We start from the raw sequence: 17,267 nt of genomic DNA, 5'->3' as shown, positions 1-17,267 counted from the left end.
AACAGAGCCCAAGTCAACATTATAGTCCAGAGTGATGAAACAAACCACTATGACAAGCAGCTCTCACGGATAAGCGGTGCGACTTCGAACTGCAAGCGAGAACACAAGGTGGAGTTCAGCCGGCAGAGAGCTTGCAAGCCGCGGCTGCATGGTCACAGTCCAGTGTGCAACACCGTGCGAAAATACGATGGATTGAATGCCAGAATGTACATGATAGGGATGTAGTAACAAAATAGAAGATAAACAAACATATTCAGTGTAAAGCGGCAGTAAGCGGTGTTAATTTTGTACAGAGACCTAAAAGTAACTATTTTCACCTGCTGATGAGAATAAAGTGTGTTTGCATATGTGTGTAACAACTGAAATCCCGTCAAGTCACACTGTCTGAGTGGACTGAGGGACAAATGAATTTCCTGACATTTTATTTATTGCTCTCCTCGCAGCACATGTGACTTTACTACGAGCCGAGCTACAAGTTAAGCAAAGTGATGATACCTCACTACTGTTGTGTACAGACCTGTGGGGCTGTTTTTGGACTCGTGCTTAGTTCAATTTGAAACATTAAACCCTCACATTCTCTCTCTATCAGACTGAAACCACTGGATATTGAGTTCATGAAACGATTACATGAAAAAGTGAACATCATCCCGCTCATCGCTAAAGCAGACACACTGACTCCAGAGGAGTGCCAACAGTTCAAGAAGCAGGTGAGTTTGTTCATATGTGCAAATGAAATTCTCAGCCATATTTGAAACTTTTGTAATTTCTTATTTTGTACCCTGAAGACCGCCATGGATTCTTGCATCAAGAATTTTGTAATTTAGTTTTACTTTACATTTTCCATCCATTCTCTCACCTTTGCCTGACCTTTTTTATTATTATTATTTTATTTTTTTTTAGTAAGACTAAACACTGGTTTTCCATGATATGTTGCCTTTAAGGTAAATTTGTTACAAATGTGGTAGCATGAATAAGCTTTTACACTCCATTCATTTTGATATTGGCTGATCAACAGAGCACTGCATTGAAACTGGAGTTATGTCACACATCACACCATCCTGAAAGCATTCCTAGTGTTTGGAACGATCCATGTGGGATAGTTTCACATCTTCAAAAAAGCTTAAGTGACTGGTTTGCATGTAACATGTTTTGAGTAGTGCTGCAAACATTATCTGCCATGAAAACTCTTCATAAGAGCACATAAATCTGTGATTCTGCTGAATATTTTGGGAGCAGATCTCCACTTTGCATGAAAGTTGCAATCCCAAACCAGTGACACTGAGAGTCTAAAGTCTGCTTGGATATACCAAGCTGCTAAAACCGTCGTTTTGATGTGCCTGTACTATTTTTACTCTTTATGCCTCACTCTTTTTGTTTTGCTCTTTTCCCAGATAATGAGAGAGATCCAGGAACACAAGATCAAAATCTACGAGTTCCCAGAGACAGACGATGAAGAGGAGAGCAAGCTAGTGAAGAAGATCAAGGTTTGTGTGTGTTCTCCACCGTTGATTATTTATTTACTGTTCTGACACTCTTATGGTTGTCACTGCTCTTCTTAATCCTGTTTTGTACACGCTGAATTCTGCTATTTTTGGAAGTGACAACTGCATTTTCATTAAATAGTGTGTATGGGGGCCAGGGTAGCTCGGCGAGTATTGACGCTACCCCTGGAGTCGTCAGTTCGAATCCATGGTGGCTGAGTGAATCCAGCCAGGTCTCCTAAGCATCTAAATTGGCCCGGTTGCTAGTAAGGGTAGAGTCACATGGGGTAACCTCCTTGTGGTCGCAATTAGTGGTTCTCACTCTCAATGGGGCATGTGGTAAGTTGTGCGTGGATCGTGGAGAATAGCATGAGCCTCCGCATGCTGGGAATCTCCACGGTGTCATGCACAATGAGCCACATAAGATGAGCGGATTGACTTTCTCAGAAGCGGAGGCAACTGAGACTTGTCCTCCACCTCCCGGATTGAGGTGAGTAACCACGCCACCACTAGAACCTACTAAGTAGTGGGAATTGGGCATTCCAAATTGGGAGAAAAGGGGATAGAAAATATAAATAAATATTGTGTACTGAACTGAACAACAGGTTGTTAATGCAGTCACGCAATTCTTTTGGATGCTGACAGCTGATCTGAAGGGGCATTTACACTTGGTCACTTCATTCATTTTTGCTGATCGGACTGTTATCCGATTATGAAAAGTGTAAATGCCCTCCAAGACGGATTTGCGATGGATATAAATCTGATCAGCTCAAACCACGTTCGAACCATCACCACCTCGATTGCAATACGATCAGTAAAAACGCATGAAGTAACCCCTGAAGGTGTGGTGGAAGCGAAACAAAAAACAGAGTTGTGAATACACATCTACTATGATGAACAAGTTTTTAATTTCTGAGCTCAAAATCATTTTTATATATTTTTATGGGGCTTAAATAAAAAAATACATTAGTGATGTAACCATCCAGAGATTTAAAATAAAATAAAAAAATAAGAAAAGTTACAAACGTTATGATGAAATAAAAAATAAAAATAAATATATTAATGATTGCTGTTTCCTATTTTTATCATCTTGGGCAACCTTATTTGTCATCAACACTTTGGTCAAAAATTGCCGTTCTTGTTTCTTTTTTTACAGCCGCAAGAGGGAAATGTTAACCATGTTAATGTCAACCATCGCAGTTTGGGAGTGACCCCTAGAACAGTAATTTAAGGGATTCACTCCCACGTCACTCCACATGCTCAGTCCTCACTCGCAGAGCATTAACTGATCAAATATTGGCTCTTTAACTCACTCTACCAGGCAAATAGGTCAAACAGACACACACACAGACTATGATGAAGAGTCAATATCAGCTGCCTGAATCTGTGACCGTGCTTTACCAGTCTCTTTCTCTCTTTACATTTTTACATGTTACATATGTGAATATGTATATATACAGTATGTGTGTGATTTTGTGTCCTTTAGGACCGTCTGCCTCTGGCTGTGGTGGGCAGCAACACCATCATCGAGGTCAATGGGAAGCGTGTACGAGGGCGGCAGTACCCCTGGGGCGTGGCAGAAGGTAAGGGGTGAAAGGTCACTGAGTGTGTGTTTGTAGGGTAAAACAGGCCCTCGGGGTGGTGTTATACACAAGTACACGGCAGATCTTTCCCATGTCACTCTGATGCAGTGTCCACGAGATCTGTGTTACTTCATATCAAAGTTAAACAACAACTTTAGCTTTTTTCTAAGCTGGAGTCATCACGTCTATCAGAAACATCAGCCATTTAATCAGTACAAGATGCCTTTATATGTGACACATTCACCAAATTATGTTTAGCCTCCAGGGAATCATTCAGGATAGACTCTGACAGTGAAAAATCAAGTGATTGTTAAAGTTGCACACAATTTTTTTCCTTCATTACTTCCTTCATTTTTGGTTGAAGTATCCCTTTAACTGGCAAGGCTTGCATTCTTACAAGTGTGTGAATGAAAACAAGCTGGAAGGAAGGGATGTGAACTGGGAACTAAAGTGCTAGTTAATGAAAAAAGGACTTGTACAAAAAGTGAGCCTGTAGATCTGCAAACAGGAAGTGTGTGTCCTTTGATGTTTCTCTTGGAGGGCCTGTCACATACACTGTAAACGTACAGTATGAAATATGAGCTCTGCTGGAGCCATGAATGAAGCTTTGAAGATGAAAGTCCGCTGATATTTCTAAACTCATGCACTTCAAGCAAATGTTTGGGATGCTTGCTGTGATGTTACTCCTTGTAACTTCTGCTCACTCTATTCCAATCAATGTAAAAGCTGTCACATCACGTTTGCACTTCCTGTGAAAGTTCCTGTTGAGCCCAGAGGTTTTTCTAAAGCGATTTGTCTTGAGCTGATGTCAGTCCAGATCTGCCCTTCTATTCTCGACTCTTTGACCTGTGAAATCACCAGAGTTGTTTTAGCCAAAGCCTCTCGGTGAACTGAACTCAGAGCAGGGTTACAGTGTCCAAGTTTATCGTGTCATTGTGGCCACTATGTTAGGGCTGGGTGATATATCAAATATTCAACATATTATTGAGGTGGTTTTGCTGGCGATATAAAATTAGCAACATATATCGCAGGATTGTAGTGTGTGTTATGTGCAAACTGTGCTTCCCAAAGTGTGCGTCATTTGACTAATTTTAAGCTTTCGAGGCTGCACAGTTATTAAATAACATTAAAAACTCAGTATTGTCATATGTGATTATTAAACCGCAAAAGGCTTTGATTAAATCCAACAAATGTATGTGTGAGCGTGCGTGGATCATGATACACTCTTTTAAACTGTCTCAGAGCAGTTCACGTGCATTGTGAAAGCAACACTCTGCAGGTTCACACATTCACACATATGTAACCACTGAAAGTTATTCTAAAAAAACAGGACACTGTATCAGAGATAAGGTAATAAAATATAGAAATAAAGATGATTTACTTTCATAGAAAACAAATGTAATGCTCATAATTATAAAAACAATAATATGAATCATTAAGTATTACATTGTGTCATAATCAAATTCAACAGGGCTCCAAAAAGTGTGTGAGTGAACAATGTCTATTTGGTTGAAATTTTAGTTCCTCTAAATAAAGAAGAATTTTTTTTAATGCTATTTAAGAGCAAATACATAATTATCAAGATATTGAATTCAGTCAATAAGCTGAAAAATATCCAGATATAATTTTTGCAGCCATATCTCCCAGCCCTAGTAAGATGGTAGAAAGGTAGGCAGTTTGGTTGGTAGGTAGGTAGGTAGGTAGGTAGGTAGGTAGGTAGAAAAGTACAAATATAGGTAGGTTGAGTGGTAGGAGGATAAATGGATGGAAGGTAGAAAGTTATGTTGGAAATGGGAGAATTAATAGACAAGATGGGTGAAATAAAATTGATAGGTAAAATAGGTAGTTAGAGGGGTAAAAGGAGAGGTAAAAATGTAGCTTGATAGGTAATCAATAGGTAGGAGGTAGATGATAGAACAATGAATAGATGGATTGGTAAATGGATAGGTGGGTAGTTACACAGATGGATGGATGGATCGATCTGGTGAGATTTGAATGTCTTGAATACTTTGAGCAGCATGTAAGCACACAGATGGCATGTGGTTGTGAAGGAGGGCTCATGCAGCAGGAGTCACAAGTCACTGCCAGCTCTGATGCCACCTGCTGGACAGTGTGTGTATTGCAAAATCAGTTAGCAGAGTAAGGCTGAATATGGAAAGCCTTGATGGAATTATGTAAAGTGCATTCTATGGTGGTAGCTGTATAGTGCTAAGAAGGACTTAAGACAATATATATATACATTAATGCCATTCTAATGCATTTGATTACACCATCAAAGAAGCATTGCAAAACTATCCTCAAGTAGTGCAAAGGGGTTGGGGAAAATATTAACCTCAAAAGTATGCACAGTACATACTTTGAATATTCACTGGAAATAGTCAACATTAAGGCCCCTTCACCATACTACTTGTAATGTGCAATGATTTGGAAACATTTATTTACTTGGAACAACTTCCTTATCTCGAACTTTGCACACACGGTTATTAATCATACTCGTACAAGTTTTATGCTCATTGCAGCATTAAAAATAACCTGTCATTTTGCATCTTATGTCACTTAATATATTTTGAATGTAGGTGTTTGTTATGTTGTAAGTATCTTCGATGATACATCTTCATATCATCATCTTCTCTTTTTCTAGTGGAGAATGGGGAGCACTGCGACTTCACAATCCTTCGAAACATGCTCATCAGGTATGTAACTCTGATTCTTCATCATCACTAATACCAGATGAGTGTGCTGGAATTCACATAAGTCTTTCAAACTGACCCCTGATCAGTCAGGTCACCTGTTCAGACCATCCAAGCATCCATAATAGACAGAGACAACTCTAATAAATGACTTGCTGTGTACAGGCTGAGGATTTAATCTGTTACTTATCATTTCTTTTTCCACCCAATCAGAACTCACATGCAGGACCTGAAGGACGTGACCAACAATGTGCATTATGAGAACTACCGCAGCAGGAAGCTGGCTGCTGTCACCTACAACGGGGTAGACAACAACAAGAGCAAAGGACAGCTCACGAAGTGAGTTTGTTTGTGTGTCTTTTGTTCCTTCTGTAATCCAAACCCAAGAAAATACTGTTAATAGTTGTTCACAGACATTGCCAATGCTGTTTTCTTATGTCCGTTTATGATACATGAAGTTGATCATTATGTTTTCATGTCTATGTTTGTGATATGGAGGCAAAGGATCAGAGTACAAAGGTCATAACCCCTCAACCCCACAGCCAGACTGATATACACTAAAACACTAAAGCCAGCATAGCTGTTCACCCTCAGCACAGAGCTGTCACTAACCCTACATAGTCCAAACGCATGATAACCAATTATTCACATTCACCCTCACACATGTGTATCTAAAGACTGTCTACCGGAAGAGTCCCCATCTTAACCAAACACAAGGGGAACTATAGAAATACATTCAGCTGCTACCGTTGCTTTTTTTTCTAACACATTGTACAGTTTGAGCATGCTAAGTGTTTGTGTGTGTTCTTTTGATTTTAGATTTGACACAGGTGAAGGCATGTAAGTGTCATGCACAAGTTCACTTGTGCTTCGTACTTTCCTCTGTTCTGTTTCTCCCTCGTTCTCTTTGTCTGTCCACATTCAGAGTCCTGCACCTGCTCAGATGTTCCTTACTGTCTTTAACTACAGTTCCAGCTGTGTGTTCAGTGTTAGGAACTCTGTTAAATGCTGTTCTGTGTTGTAGTTCTCTAGACATTCCTTAGATATCCTTCTTAATGTAGCCAGTTTAAGGACACTCATCCAATGTAATAAAGGTTTTCTTAAATGATTAAATGTTAGTAACAGTATAGGAAAATTCAGGACAGGTTTCTGCGGTTATCTGGTTTGGAGGTTTGCATGGGTTGTCCTGGGACTGTATGCATGAAACTTCTCAGAAATGCTCTTAAGAATATACTTGAGCTTTGACTTAAGTGTCGATAGATTTTTAGCAAAGAGTACGACTTGTGTAAGAGTGGGAGCTCTAAGATGCTAAAAGCAACTTTCAGCAAAGTCTAAGACTGATTCTTAGGTGCTGACTGAGGTGACACTTAAGTGTTGTGAAAAAAGGACTACAGTGATGTTGACCAAAATGGATGACGCCCTCAACCACTGAATCAGCCAATAGTGAGCCTGCAAGGGTAATATGTCCCAGCTGAATGAAAAAATGTGCTGCAATTAAATCCATATATGGATATATATATATATATATATATATATATATATATATATATATATATATATATATATACACACTCACCTAAAGGATTATTAGGAACACCTGTTCAATTTCTCAATGCAATTATCTAATCAACCAATCACATGGCAGTTGCTTCAATGCATTTAGGGGTGTGGTCCTGGTCAAGACAATCTCCTGAACTCCAAACTGAATGTCAGAATGGGAAAGAAAGGTGATTTAAGCAATTTTGAGCGTGGCATGGTTGTTGGTGCCAGACGGGCCGGTCTGAGTATTTCACAATCTGTTCAGTTACTGGGGTTTTCACGCACAACCATTTCTAGGGGTTACAAAGAATGGTGTGAAAAGGGAAAAACATCCAGTATGCGGCAGTCCTGTGGGCGAAAATGCCTTGTTGATGCTAGAGGTCAGAGGAGAATGGGCCGACTGATTCAAGCTGATAGAAGAGCAACTTTGCCTGAAATAACCACTCGTTACAACCGAGGTATGCAGCAAAGCATTTGTGAAGCCACAACACGCACAACCTTGAGGCGGATGGGCTACAACAGCAGAAGACCCCACCGGGTACCACTCATCTCCATTACAAATAGGAAAAAGAGGCTACAATTTGCAAGAGCTCACCAAAATTGGACAGTTGAAGACTGGAAAAATGTTGCCTGGTCTGATGAGTCTCGATTTCTGTTGAGACATTCAGATGATAGAGTCAGAATTTGGCGTAAACAGAATGAGAACATGGATCCATCATGCCTTGTTACCACTGTGCAGGCTGGTGGTGGTGGTGTAATGGTGTGGGGGATGTTTTCTTGGCACACTTTAGGCCCCTTAGTGCCAATTGGGCATCGTTTAAATGCCACGGCCTACCTGAGCATTGTTTCTGACCATGTCCATCCCTTTATGGCCACCATGTACCCATCCTCTGATGGCTACTTCCAGCAGGATAATGCACCATGTCACAAAGCTCGAATCATTTCAAATTGGTTTCTTGAACATGACAATGAGTTCACTGTACCCACAGTCACCAGATCTCAACCCAATAGAGCATCTTTGGGATGTGGTGGAACGCGAGCTTCGTGCCCTGGATGTGCATCCCACAAATCTCCGTCAACTGCAAGATGCTATCCTATCAATATGGGCCAACATTTCTAAAGAATGCTTTCAGCACCTTGTTGAATCAATGCCACGTAGAATTAAGGCAGTTCTGAAGGCGAAAGGGGGTCAAACACAGTATTAGTATGGTGTTCCTAATAATCCTTTAGGTGAGTGTATATATAAATTCTGACTCTACCATCTGAATGTCTCAACAGAAATCGAGACTCATCAGACCAGGCAACATTTTTCCAGTCTTCAACTGTCCAATTTTGGTGAGCTCTTGCAAATTGTAGCCTCTTTTTCCTATTTGTAATGGAGATGAGTGGTACCCGGTGGGGTCTTCTGCTGTTGTAGCCCATCCGCCTCAAGGTTGTGCGTGTTGTGGCTTCACAAATGCTTTGCTGCATACCTCGGTTGTAACGAGTGGTTATTTCAGGCAAAGTTGCTCTTCTATCAGCTTGAATCTGTCGGCCCATTCTCCTCTGACCTCTAGCATCAACAAGGCATTTTCGCCCACAGGACTGCCGCATACTGGATGTTTTTCCCTTTTCACACCATTCTTTGTAACCCCTAGAAATGGTTGTGCGTGAAAACCCCAGTAACTGAGCAGATTGTGAAATACTCAGACCGGCCCGTCTGGCACCAACAACCATGCCACGCTCAAAATTGCTTAAATCACCTTTCTTTCCCATTCTGACATTCAGTTTGGAGTTCAGGAGATTGTCTTGACCAGGACCACACCCCTAAATGCATTGAAGCAACTGCCATGTGATTGGTTGATTAGATAATTGCATTAATGAGAAATTGAACAGGTGTTCCTAATAATCCTTTAGGTGAGTGTATATATATATTTCATTTAGCTGATATGGAACACATTTGCCCAAATTCCACTATTACAAGTCCAACACATTCTTTCATTGTTGTGGAGTGTGTTGTCTCCACATAAGTCATTGTGCTACTCCTAACTAAATTAGTAGACCTCTCCAGCACTCTTAAACCATTTAGGAGCTGACACCAAGGCTTAACACTTATGAACCTTTATGAATCACACTTCTTCATAAGTCGAGGAATAAGAGTAAAATGGCATCATTCTTAGAATTTTCACACACTTAAGACTCAATTTTTAATCTAAGTAGCACAAGATTTCAGCATGACAAGATTTTTACAACAAAACATTGCATCTCTGAGAGCCCCTTCAGAAATGTTTGTTGTTTTTTATATGCATGTATTTTGTGTTTTTGATTATTTTTGTTGTTTTTGTTTGGTTTGTTTTTTACATTGTTGTGTGTGTTTGAGATACTAGGTGTCTGTATGTGTCTGTGTCTTTGGTTTGTTTTGGTGTGTTGTTGTGTGTTTGTTCTCATTTTTGTTGTGTGTGTGTTTGTTTTGCTTTGTTGAATCTGTTTTTGTTTGTTTGGTTAGTTTTCTGTTTTGTTGTGTTTCAGTTTTTGTATCGTTGGGTTTTTCTTTGTTGTTGTTTGTTTGTTTTTTTTATGTTTGTGTGCATTATGATTGTGTTTTTTTTATTTTCTATTGTGTGTATTGTGTTTTTTGTGTGTGTGTGTGTGTGTGTGTGTGTGTGTGTGTGTGTGTTTGTATTTGTTTGTTTTGTATTTTGCTTTTTTATTTTTTTTATTGGATTTTAGTTTTTTGCTTTGTGTAATTTTTTTGGAATGTTTCTTGTGTTAAAGCATTTTTTGGTGAATGATGTGAACAGGTCTTAATTAATCCAGCTTCAGACTATTTGTCTCTCTGATGAGTGTTTATTAAATGAATCCCAGGCTTCTGTGGGTCCCCATGCTGCTTGAGCAGTGTTGATCTTGCTGCTGCACACTAACACAGCTGCGATACAACTTACTAACTTTCACCCGTCGGACAGTTTCACTGCTCTGGGTCCTAAAGCCTTCCATTCCACGTTCTGCTCTTTCCTCCTCTCCAGTCTCACAAGTGAATTTATGTTTGTAATGTCGAGCCTCAGGACAATCTGATGAATTAATTTGTTGTACGCATCTTTGTGTATGGGTGCGTGAATGTAGGAGCCCCCTGGCACAGATGGAGGAGGAGAGAAGAGAGCATGTGACAAAGATGAAGAAGATGGAGATGGAGATGGAGCAGGTGTTTGAGATGAAGGTTAAAGAGAAGATCCAGAAACTCAAAGACTCTGAGGCAGAGGTACTCCTCACACACACACACACACAACAGTGGTTAACAGGACCCTTCTAACTAGCCAGTTCCTGACCCCCTGCATTTATAATTGCATAAAACATCCTGTTTCATGTACTAGTTAAATAGGATGCTGCATACAATGTGTTCTGCACTTTAGGCAATAAGTAGTCTAGTATTCCATGGTGAGTTTGAGTCTTCTTGTTTTGTTCTGTTTAGCTGCAGCGTCGTCACGAGCAGATGAAGAAGAATCTGGAGGCTCAGCACATGGAGCTGGAGGAGAAAAGACGTCAGTTAGAGGAGGAGAAGGTCAGCTGGGAGGCTCAACAACGCGTGCTGGAGCAGCAGAAGCTGGACGCTTCCAGGTACATACCAGCACTGTTTTCAAGACCTAGTGAGCTGCCTAGCTAGGGAACATTTTTAAGCATCAAAGGTTCATTCTTCATGCAAAAGATGTTTTAAACAGAAGGCAGCTAAATTACATTACCTTAAAGATGAAGTGTGTATTATCAGTGAAAAGTGTAGTTCGATTCCCATGTATATTAATATAATAGATTCTTCAGTGCGAAAACATACAGCACAGCCAGTGTAGTCAGATTTCTGAATGAATGACTCTTACGAGTCGATTCTTTTGAAACTACAGTGTGGAACATACAGCACCAGTCAGTGTAGTCAACAAATTACTCTTATGAGATGATCCTTTTGAATCTATTGCACATAACATACAGTGCAGTCAGATTCCTGAACAGATGAATCTTATGAGTTGATTCTTTTGAATCTATTGCACATAACATACAGTGCAGTCAGATTCCTGAACAGATGAATCTTATGAGTTGATTCTTTTGAATCTATTGCACATAACATACAATGCAGTCAGATTCCTGAACAGATGAATCTTATGAGTTGATTCTTTTGAATCTATTGCACATAACATACAGTGCAGTCAGATTCCTGAACAGATGACTCTTATGAGTCGATTCTTTTGAAACTATTGTGCGGAGCTTACAGCACAGCCAGTGTAGTCAGATTCCTGAACAGATGACTCTTATGAGATGATTCTTTTGAATCTATTGCACATAACATACAGTGCAGTCAGATTCCAGAACAGATGACTCTTATGAGTTGATTCTTTTGAATCTATTGCACGTAACATACAGTGAAATCAGATTCCTGAACAGATGACTCTTATGAGTTGATTCTTTTGAATCTATTGCACAAAACAGCGTGACAAGTGTAGTCTGTTTATCAAACAAATGACTCTTTTACCCTAACCCTACAACACAATAACAGCACTTCCTACTGAACGATTGACTCCTACTAGCTGGTTCTTTTTAGTGAATCAAAAACTTCAATTCAATTAATCTCAAGGAGACAGTGAAATGAGACACGTCACAAAAAATAGTTGCAAATTGCCGAGAAAAGTACGAACTAGGACAGACTGAGAAACACTGAAAAAATAGAACTGCTATTCATTAAGAGCATCATCTTTCAGTTGCTAAAGAGGATTCATTTGGGTGAAGATGCTCTCTTTTAAGATAGCTGCCCAAGTAGACAGCAGACATTAAAGCAGCACACTAGGGTTTAAACAGAGCCATTATCTGATTTTCAAACACACACAGACTCACAAATACATATACATTACCGGTCAAAAGTTGTCACTTACTCATTATTTATTATTATTTTCCACATTTTAGAATAATAGTAAAGTTATCAAAACTATGGATATTTTAGCATCTTCAAAGTAGTCATTCTTGATGAATCACACTGTGATGCTTTTTAAACAGTATTGAAGGAGTTCACATCTATGTTGGCACTTATTGGCTGCTTTTCTTTATTATTTGGTCCAAGTCAACAATTTCAAAAACTTAAACCATTTAGTTTTATATTGAAATAAATGAATATGGTGGCATAATTATATTTTTTCCTACAAAACTAATTTCAAACATTTAAGTGTACAGATTTTTAAGATCATGAGAAACGTTTCGATCAAGTGTATGACCAGTAGTTATTTACCATATCAGCTTATGATTTTCTGTGACTAGATTATAATTGTTAGTGTTCCTATTAATGTTTGCCCCCCTCTAATTTCTCTTTTCCTCAATTTCTCTTCAATCCTAAAGGACCTTGGAAAAGAACAAAAAGAAAAAGATATTTTAAAATTCTTGGACCATCACCACATTCTAGTTGCCAATTCAACCAGTCTGGACCCTCTGTCTGTCTGCCAACCAAGAAAAACAAAACCATACATTTAAATACAGCCCCTTGTTTTTGTTTATTCGATGTAGTTTTTTCCCCTGTTGGTATATGAGGGGGCAGCTTTGAGCATCACACACCTCTGGACACCTCATTGACCTGGAATCACTTCACCCTGTCTGCCCTTTGCATTGTTTTTCCACATCTAAAAGCATATGGCGTTTATTTGCTGGACTACAGAAACTGAGAGAATTAAAACATTGCAAAGAACTTCACAGAAATACTCAAAACTATCTGAAAGAAAAAACACTTTGGATTTGTTCTGTAACCGACCAATTCCCCTCCTCCATCATTTACATTTGTTTAATGATCCAGAAGTCACTTCCTCCTTTCCAACTGCTTATTGATTGACCAGGTCAATAAAATGCTGAATCTGAGCTCAGGCATTTCTGTTGTCAAACAACATTTTATGGCTTTTTTTCCCCCTTTCAGAAATGTTAAGGTCTTCCAATGTTTGTGTAATTTAAATTATTGAGACATGGACCTTAGCCATTCATGAAACATAACATCAGTTACTATTGATTCATCATTTTTGTTCTTTCCAGTTCACTGTTTGTTTACTGTGACATCATAATTAAAGGAATATTTTACACCACCCTCATTTTTGGGTGAACTATTCCTTTTTGAGGTAGCACATCATTTAGAGCCTTGAGATAATCCTCCTTTTAAAAAAGGTCTAGTACCATTGTGAGACGTGATTATGCAAATACTTCGAGGATTTGTAACGCATTGTGAGGCTGTTTTAATAATTTGATCATGTTTAATGACGACCACTAGGTGTGTGTCCTGTTCTTCCTCATGTTAACTGACAGTGAGCTGGCATTATTGGCCAGTTGTTGTTGTTTTTTTTTTCTTCCCACCCTGAGCTGGCCTCCCCGAGACCAGTTATCTTTCAGTTATGTACATCTGCAAGTTCTTTTTTTATATCATTTGATTTCCTCATTTTATGGTTTTGCTTTTATTATTTTTTTTAATTGTACAAAGTCACATAATAAACTTGTGATGATGCCACTTGAATTGTATGGGTTGTTTTAATGTTCTCAGTGCAGTTTGTCATTAATGAAAAATCGATCTACATATCAATAATTTAACAGTCAAAGGATTAAAGGATTGTGGGTAAATCTCATGTCTGGGTCAGATACACTCCAAAATATTGTATTATATAAACTTCAATACTATTAAATGCTAAACCAACCAATAACTTGAATTGGTCAAATTTCACTTGAGAACACGAAGTCCAGATTTCTATAATAGAAGATAATAGTAATTTATTAGTAATAGATTTGTAAAGTCAATACTAATCTGCCTTAATTACTGGATTAACATTGTTTGGTAAACTTGATATATGGTGGATCTCAGAAACAGATCATTAACTACATTCATTTCTACATTAAATTAAGACGTTTATTAAGTTAAATGGTAAAATATGGCCTATAACATAGCATTATGCATTCAGTTCATTAGAAATTGAGAATTCGTTAAATTAATTCCTACACAAAAATAATATATGAAATAAGATGTAAATCATGGCTAAGACAGCGTTACTCTGCATTCAGTTAATTATTAATAACTGCTTAATTAAGTGATATATTGTGCACCCTTAAAATCAAGTGTTACAAGTTGGGGTTTTTTTCTGACAATTGGCCCACCTTGGCAACCACACCCCCACCCATCCATTTGACTGTTTGGCCCGCCCGTGTGGTCCTATGGCCCACCTTAGCTGGATCTGCTAGGAAATGCAGGACCCCTCAGTCAGACGAAAAGAGAACATTTTGCCCACCCTAAAGGCACACTAGGCAATGCTGACGACTGAGGGGGGTTGAAATGTTTTTATATTATTATTGTTGTTGTCTTATAAATAATATAAAAATGCCCCCACCACCCACTTAAATGTTGGGGTTAAGTAAGACCCGGTTTTCATGAGATTGACACAGTTAAGACCTAAATAGTAAATGCCTTGTTCATAAACAGGTTTGACAGGAAGAGGGCAGCAAATACTTTATGCAAAGCTGCCAAAGTGTAAATTGAAATCTACAAGCTTCTCAGGCTTTGCAGAGTGATCTTTCTTGTGTCAAACTCGTGTTGCTATTAAATGACTGCAAGCATTTTTACATTCATGATTCATCTCAGAAGCTTTTAATTTTTTGGCATAATTTCACTCGAGTAATCTTATAATATTTTAATGAAAATCTCAGACGACAGTGCCAAATCTCATATTAAAATGTTTCATATACATTCTCTCTCTGCAGTTTTTCCTTTCAGCCTCCAGCATTCAAGAAATCTACGTTGGGCTGATTCAATTTCTGCTTTGCTTTCCATGTTTCTTATTGACAGACTCTCTTATTGACTGGTATTGAAAATGGGCTTGATGTAAAGGAATGTTCTGGGTTCAATATAAGTTAAGCTCAGTTGACTGCATCTGTGGCTTGACTACAACAGGAAATACTCGTTAAAAAAATATTAATTATTAAAATACAGATATATACTTTTTTGAAACTTCAGACACATTATACTGTAAATGTTAGCATGAGACTAATGTACAAAATCACATAGTTACCTCGTCTATGCAATATTATACAGGATATACATTTCAACTCTTTTCATGACCAAGTTTAGCCAACAAACCCAGTAACTTTCACACGAGAAGCACAAGGAGATCAGAAAGGGACTGTTTGCATGGATCAAACTACAGTACAATCAATATAATGCATAACTAGAAGTCTGACTGCTGAACGGACAACTTTACAGCTTTTATAACACATTATAGTACAGAAGAATTAATACTGCGCTTCAAATAGCTTCTCATTTCTGCTTTTAAACAGTCTGGAATGCCTTGCCCCATAAACATCCATTGGAAGTGAATTACATATATGAGGGAGGAGTTAAAATTATTCTCGGTGGCATGCAGTTGGAACATTATGTACAATTTCACCCAACAATAATTGAACTTCAGTTATGGGAAAAACTCATGCGAGATGTCTCATGCCTGCTATTCTAAGAGGCAGATTCAGCACATTCACAGTCTTTAGGTCACAGAGATGAGCTCCATTATACTGACAGATGACATTGTTGAGTGTGTTTGGTCTTTCCCATCACATAACTTTTGTCCCCATTTAAACAAATGGAGACTTTGTACTAATGGACTCATTAAGTAAGCAGTGGGAGAAGAACACATACAGCCATGGGTAGATACCAAACCCTCATCAGATGATATGACTTTTAACTCTCTTCTGTGATTGGTCATCTTTATCCCTGATCATCAAGTTAATGTTGTTTTGCCCAATCAGTGCTGACTCTCGTTTTCAACATCAATAGAGGTGCTTGTTGCTGGAATTTCACAGAAAAGTCAATGTGCCCAAAGATTACACCTAGATTATAAATGTATACTGTATATCCTGATGCTGAAATTAACTCAAAATGATCGGAGATGTTGCAGGTTTGAAGGTTACGGGACAATAATTGTGCAGGATGATGAACGATTACCGGTTCCCCTACCTTTGGTTCATCTGTTAATCAAGTAATCTAATCAGTCAGTGTAACATGGTCAAATTGAGTCACATGAGGGTGGAATGTTCATGCAATAAATAGAACTGAAGTTTTATTAAATTATGCTTAATTATAACATTGTCTTGTAATGAACTGTTGTATTTTGTCACAAGACGTTTGGGCTAATTAAGGTTAATTTTGTTAAACATCTCATCTCAGTCCTAAAAATGTGTTTACAGCCTTGCAAACTTATTCATCTAATCAGCCAATCGTGTGACAGCAGTGCAATCCATGAAATCACGCAGATACGGGTCAGGAGCTTCAGTTAATTTTCACATCAACCATCAAAATGGGGAAAAAATGGGAATGGGATTGTTGGTGTCAGATGGGCTGGTTTGAGTATTTCTGTAACTGTTGATCTCTTGGGATTTTCACACATTCTGTAGAATTTAACTGTGCAGTTTTGATGAGCCTGTACCCACTGCAGCCTCAGCTTTCTGTTCTTGGCTGACAGAAGTGGAACCAGACGTGTTCTTCTGCTATTGTAGCCCATCCACCTCAGGATTCAACATGTTATGCATTCTGAGATGCTATTCTTCTCATTACAATTGTACAGAGGGGTTATCCGCTATATATATATATATTGTTATTATTATTATTATTATTATTAGGGGTTCAAGCATGAAGTGCTGAAACCATATTGTGATTTTTATTATTATTTTTACATGTACATGTTAAACTCAATCTACAGCGTTTATGACATAATATTGATTACCACAAAAAAAGGGGGTTTTAGGGGGTTTAAACAGAAATGTGAAGCTTATAATTTTATAAAAGCACTTACATTAATTCTGTTAAAACTCATGTAAAATTGTGTAAATCATACATTTTACAGGTATTTTAGGGTTTTATTGTTTGGTGACATTACATTGTCATGGTAACGAATTTGTAAAATTGACTATAACATCACAGAAAAGGTTAGTAAGTGATTTTATCACACTATAATCAT

General features: G+C 38.3%; 1 protein-coding gene across 3 annotated transcripts in view; it reads left to right on the top strand.

The window, feature by feature from the left end:
- The window catches only part of LOC127650342 (septin-7), a 78,111-nt gene extending 64,306 nt beyond the window's left edge, over positions 1–13,805 (top strand). For 2 of the 3 annotated variants that reach the window (XM_052135695.1, XM_052135694.1), the window contains exons 6-14: positions 590–707; positions 1,392–1,484; positions 2,968–3,064; positions 5,706–5,757; positions 5,968–6,093; positions 6,574–6,594; positions 10,393–10,528; positions 10,739–10,884; positions 12,640–13,805. In XM_052135695.1, the coding sequence (XP_051991655.1) occupies positions 590–707; positions 1,392–1,484; positions 2,968–3,064; positions 5,706–5,757; positions 5,968–6,093; positions 6,574–6,594; positions 10,393–10,528; positions 10,739–10,884; positions 12,640–12,676 (826 nt within the window). In that variant the 3' untranslated portion in view covers positions 12,677–13,805. The remainder of the gene's footprint in view (positions 1–589; positions 708–1,391; positions 1,485–2,967; positions 3,065–5,705; positions 5,758–5,967; positions 6,094–6,573; positions 6,595–10,392; positions 10,529–10,738; positions 10,885–12,639) is intronic. The other variant, XM_052135696.1, reaches the window with a different exon arrangement.
- The last annotated feature ends 3,462 nt before the right edge of the window (positions 13,806–17,267 follow it).

Source organism: Xyrauchen texanus, chromosome 10, assembly GCF_025860055.1.
Source record: "Xyrauchen texanus isolate HMW12.3.18 chromosome 10, RBS_HiC_50CHRs, whole genome shotgun sequence".
Lineage (NCBI taxonomy): Eukaryota > Metazoa > Chordata > Actinopteri > Cypriniformes > Catostomidae > Xyrauchen > Xyrauchen texanus.
The sequence above is the reverse complement of the archived record's forward strand: the minus strand, read 5'-3'. Positions and strand labels throughout refer to the sequence as shown.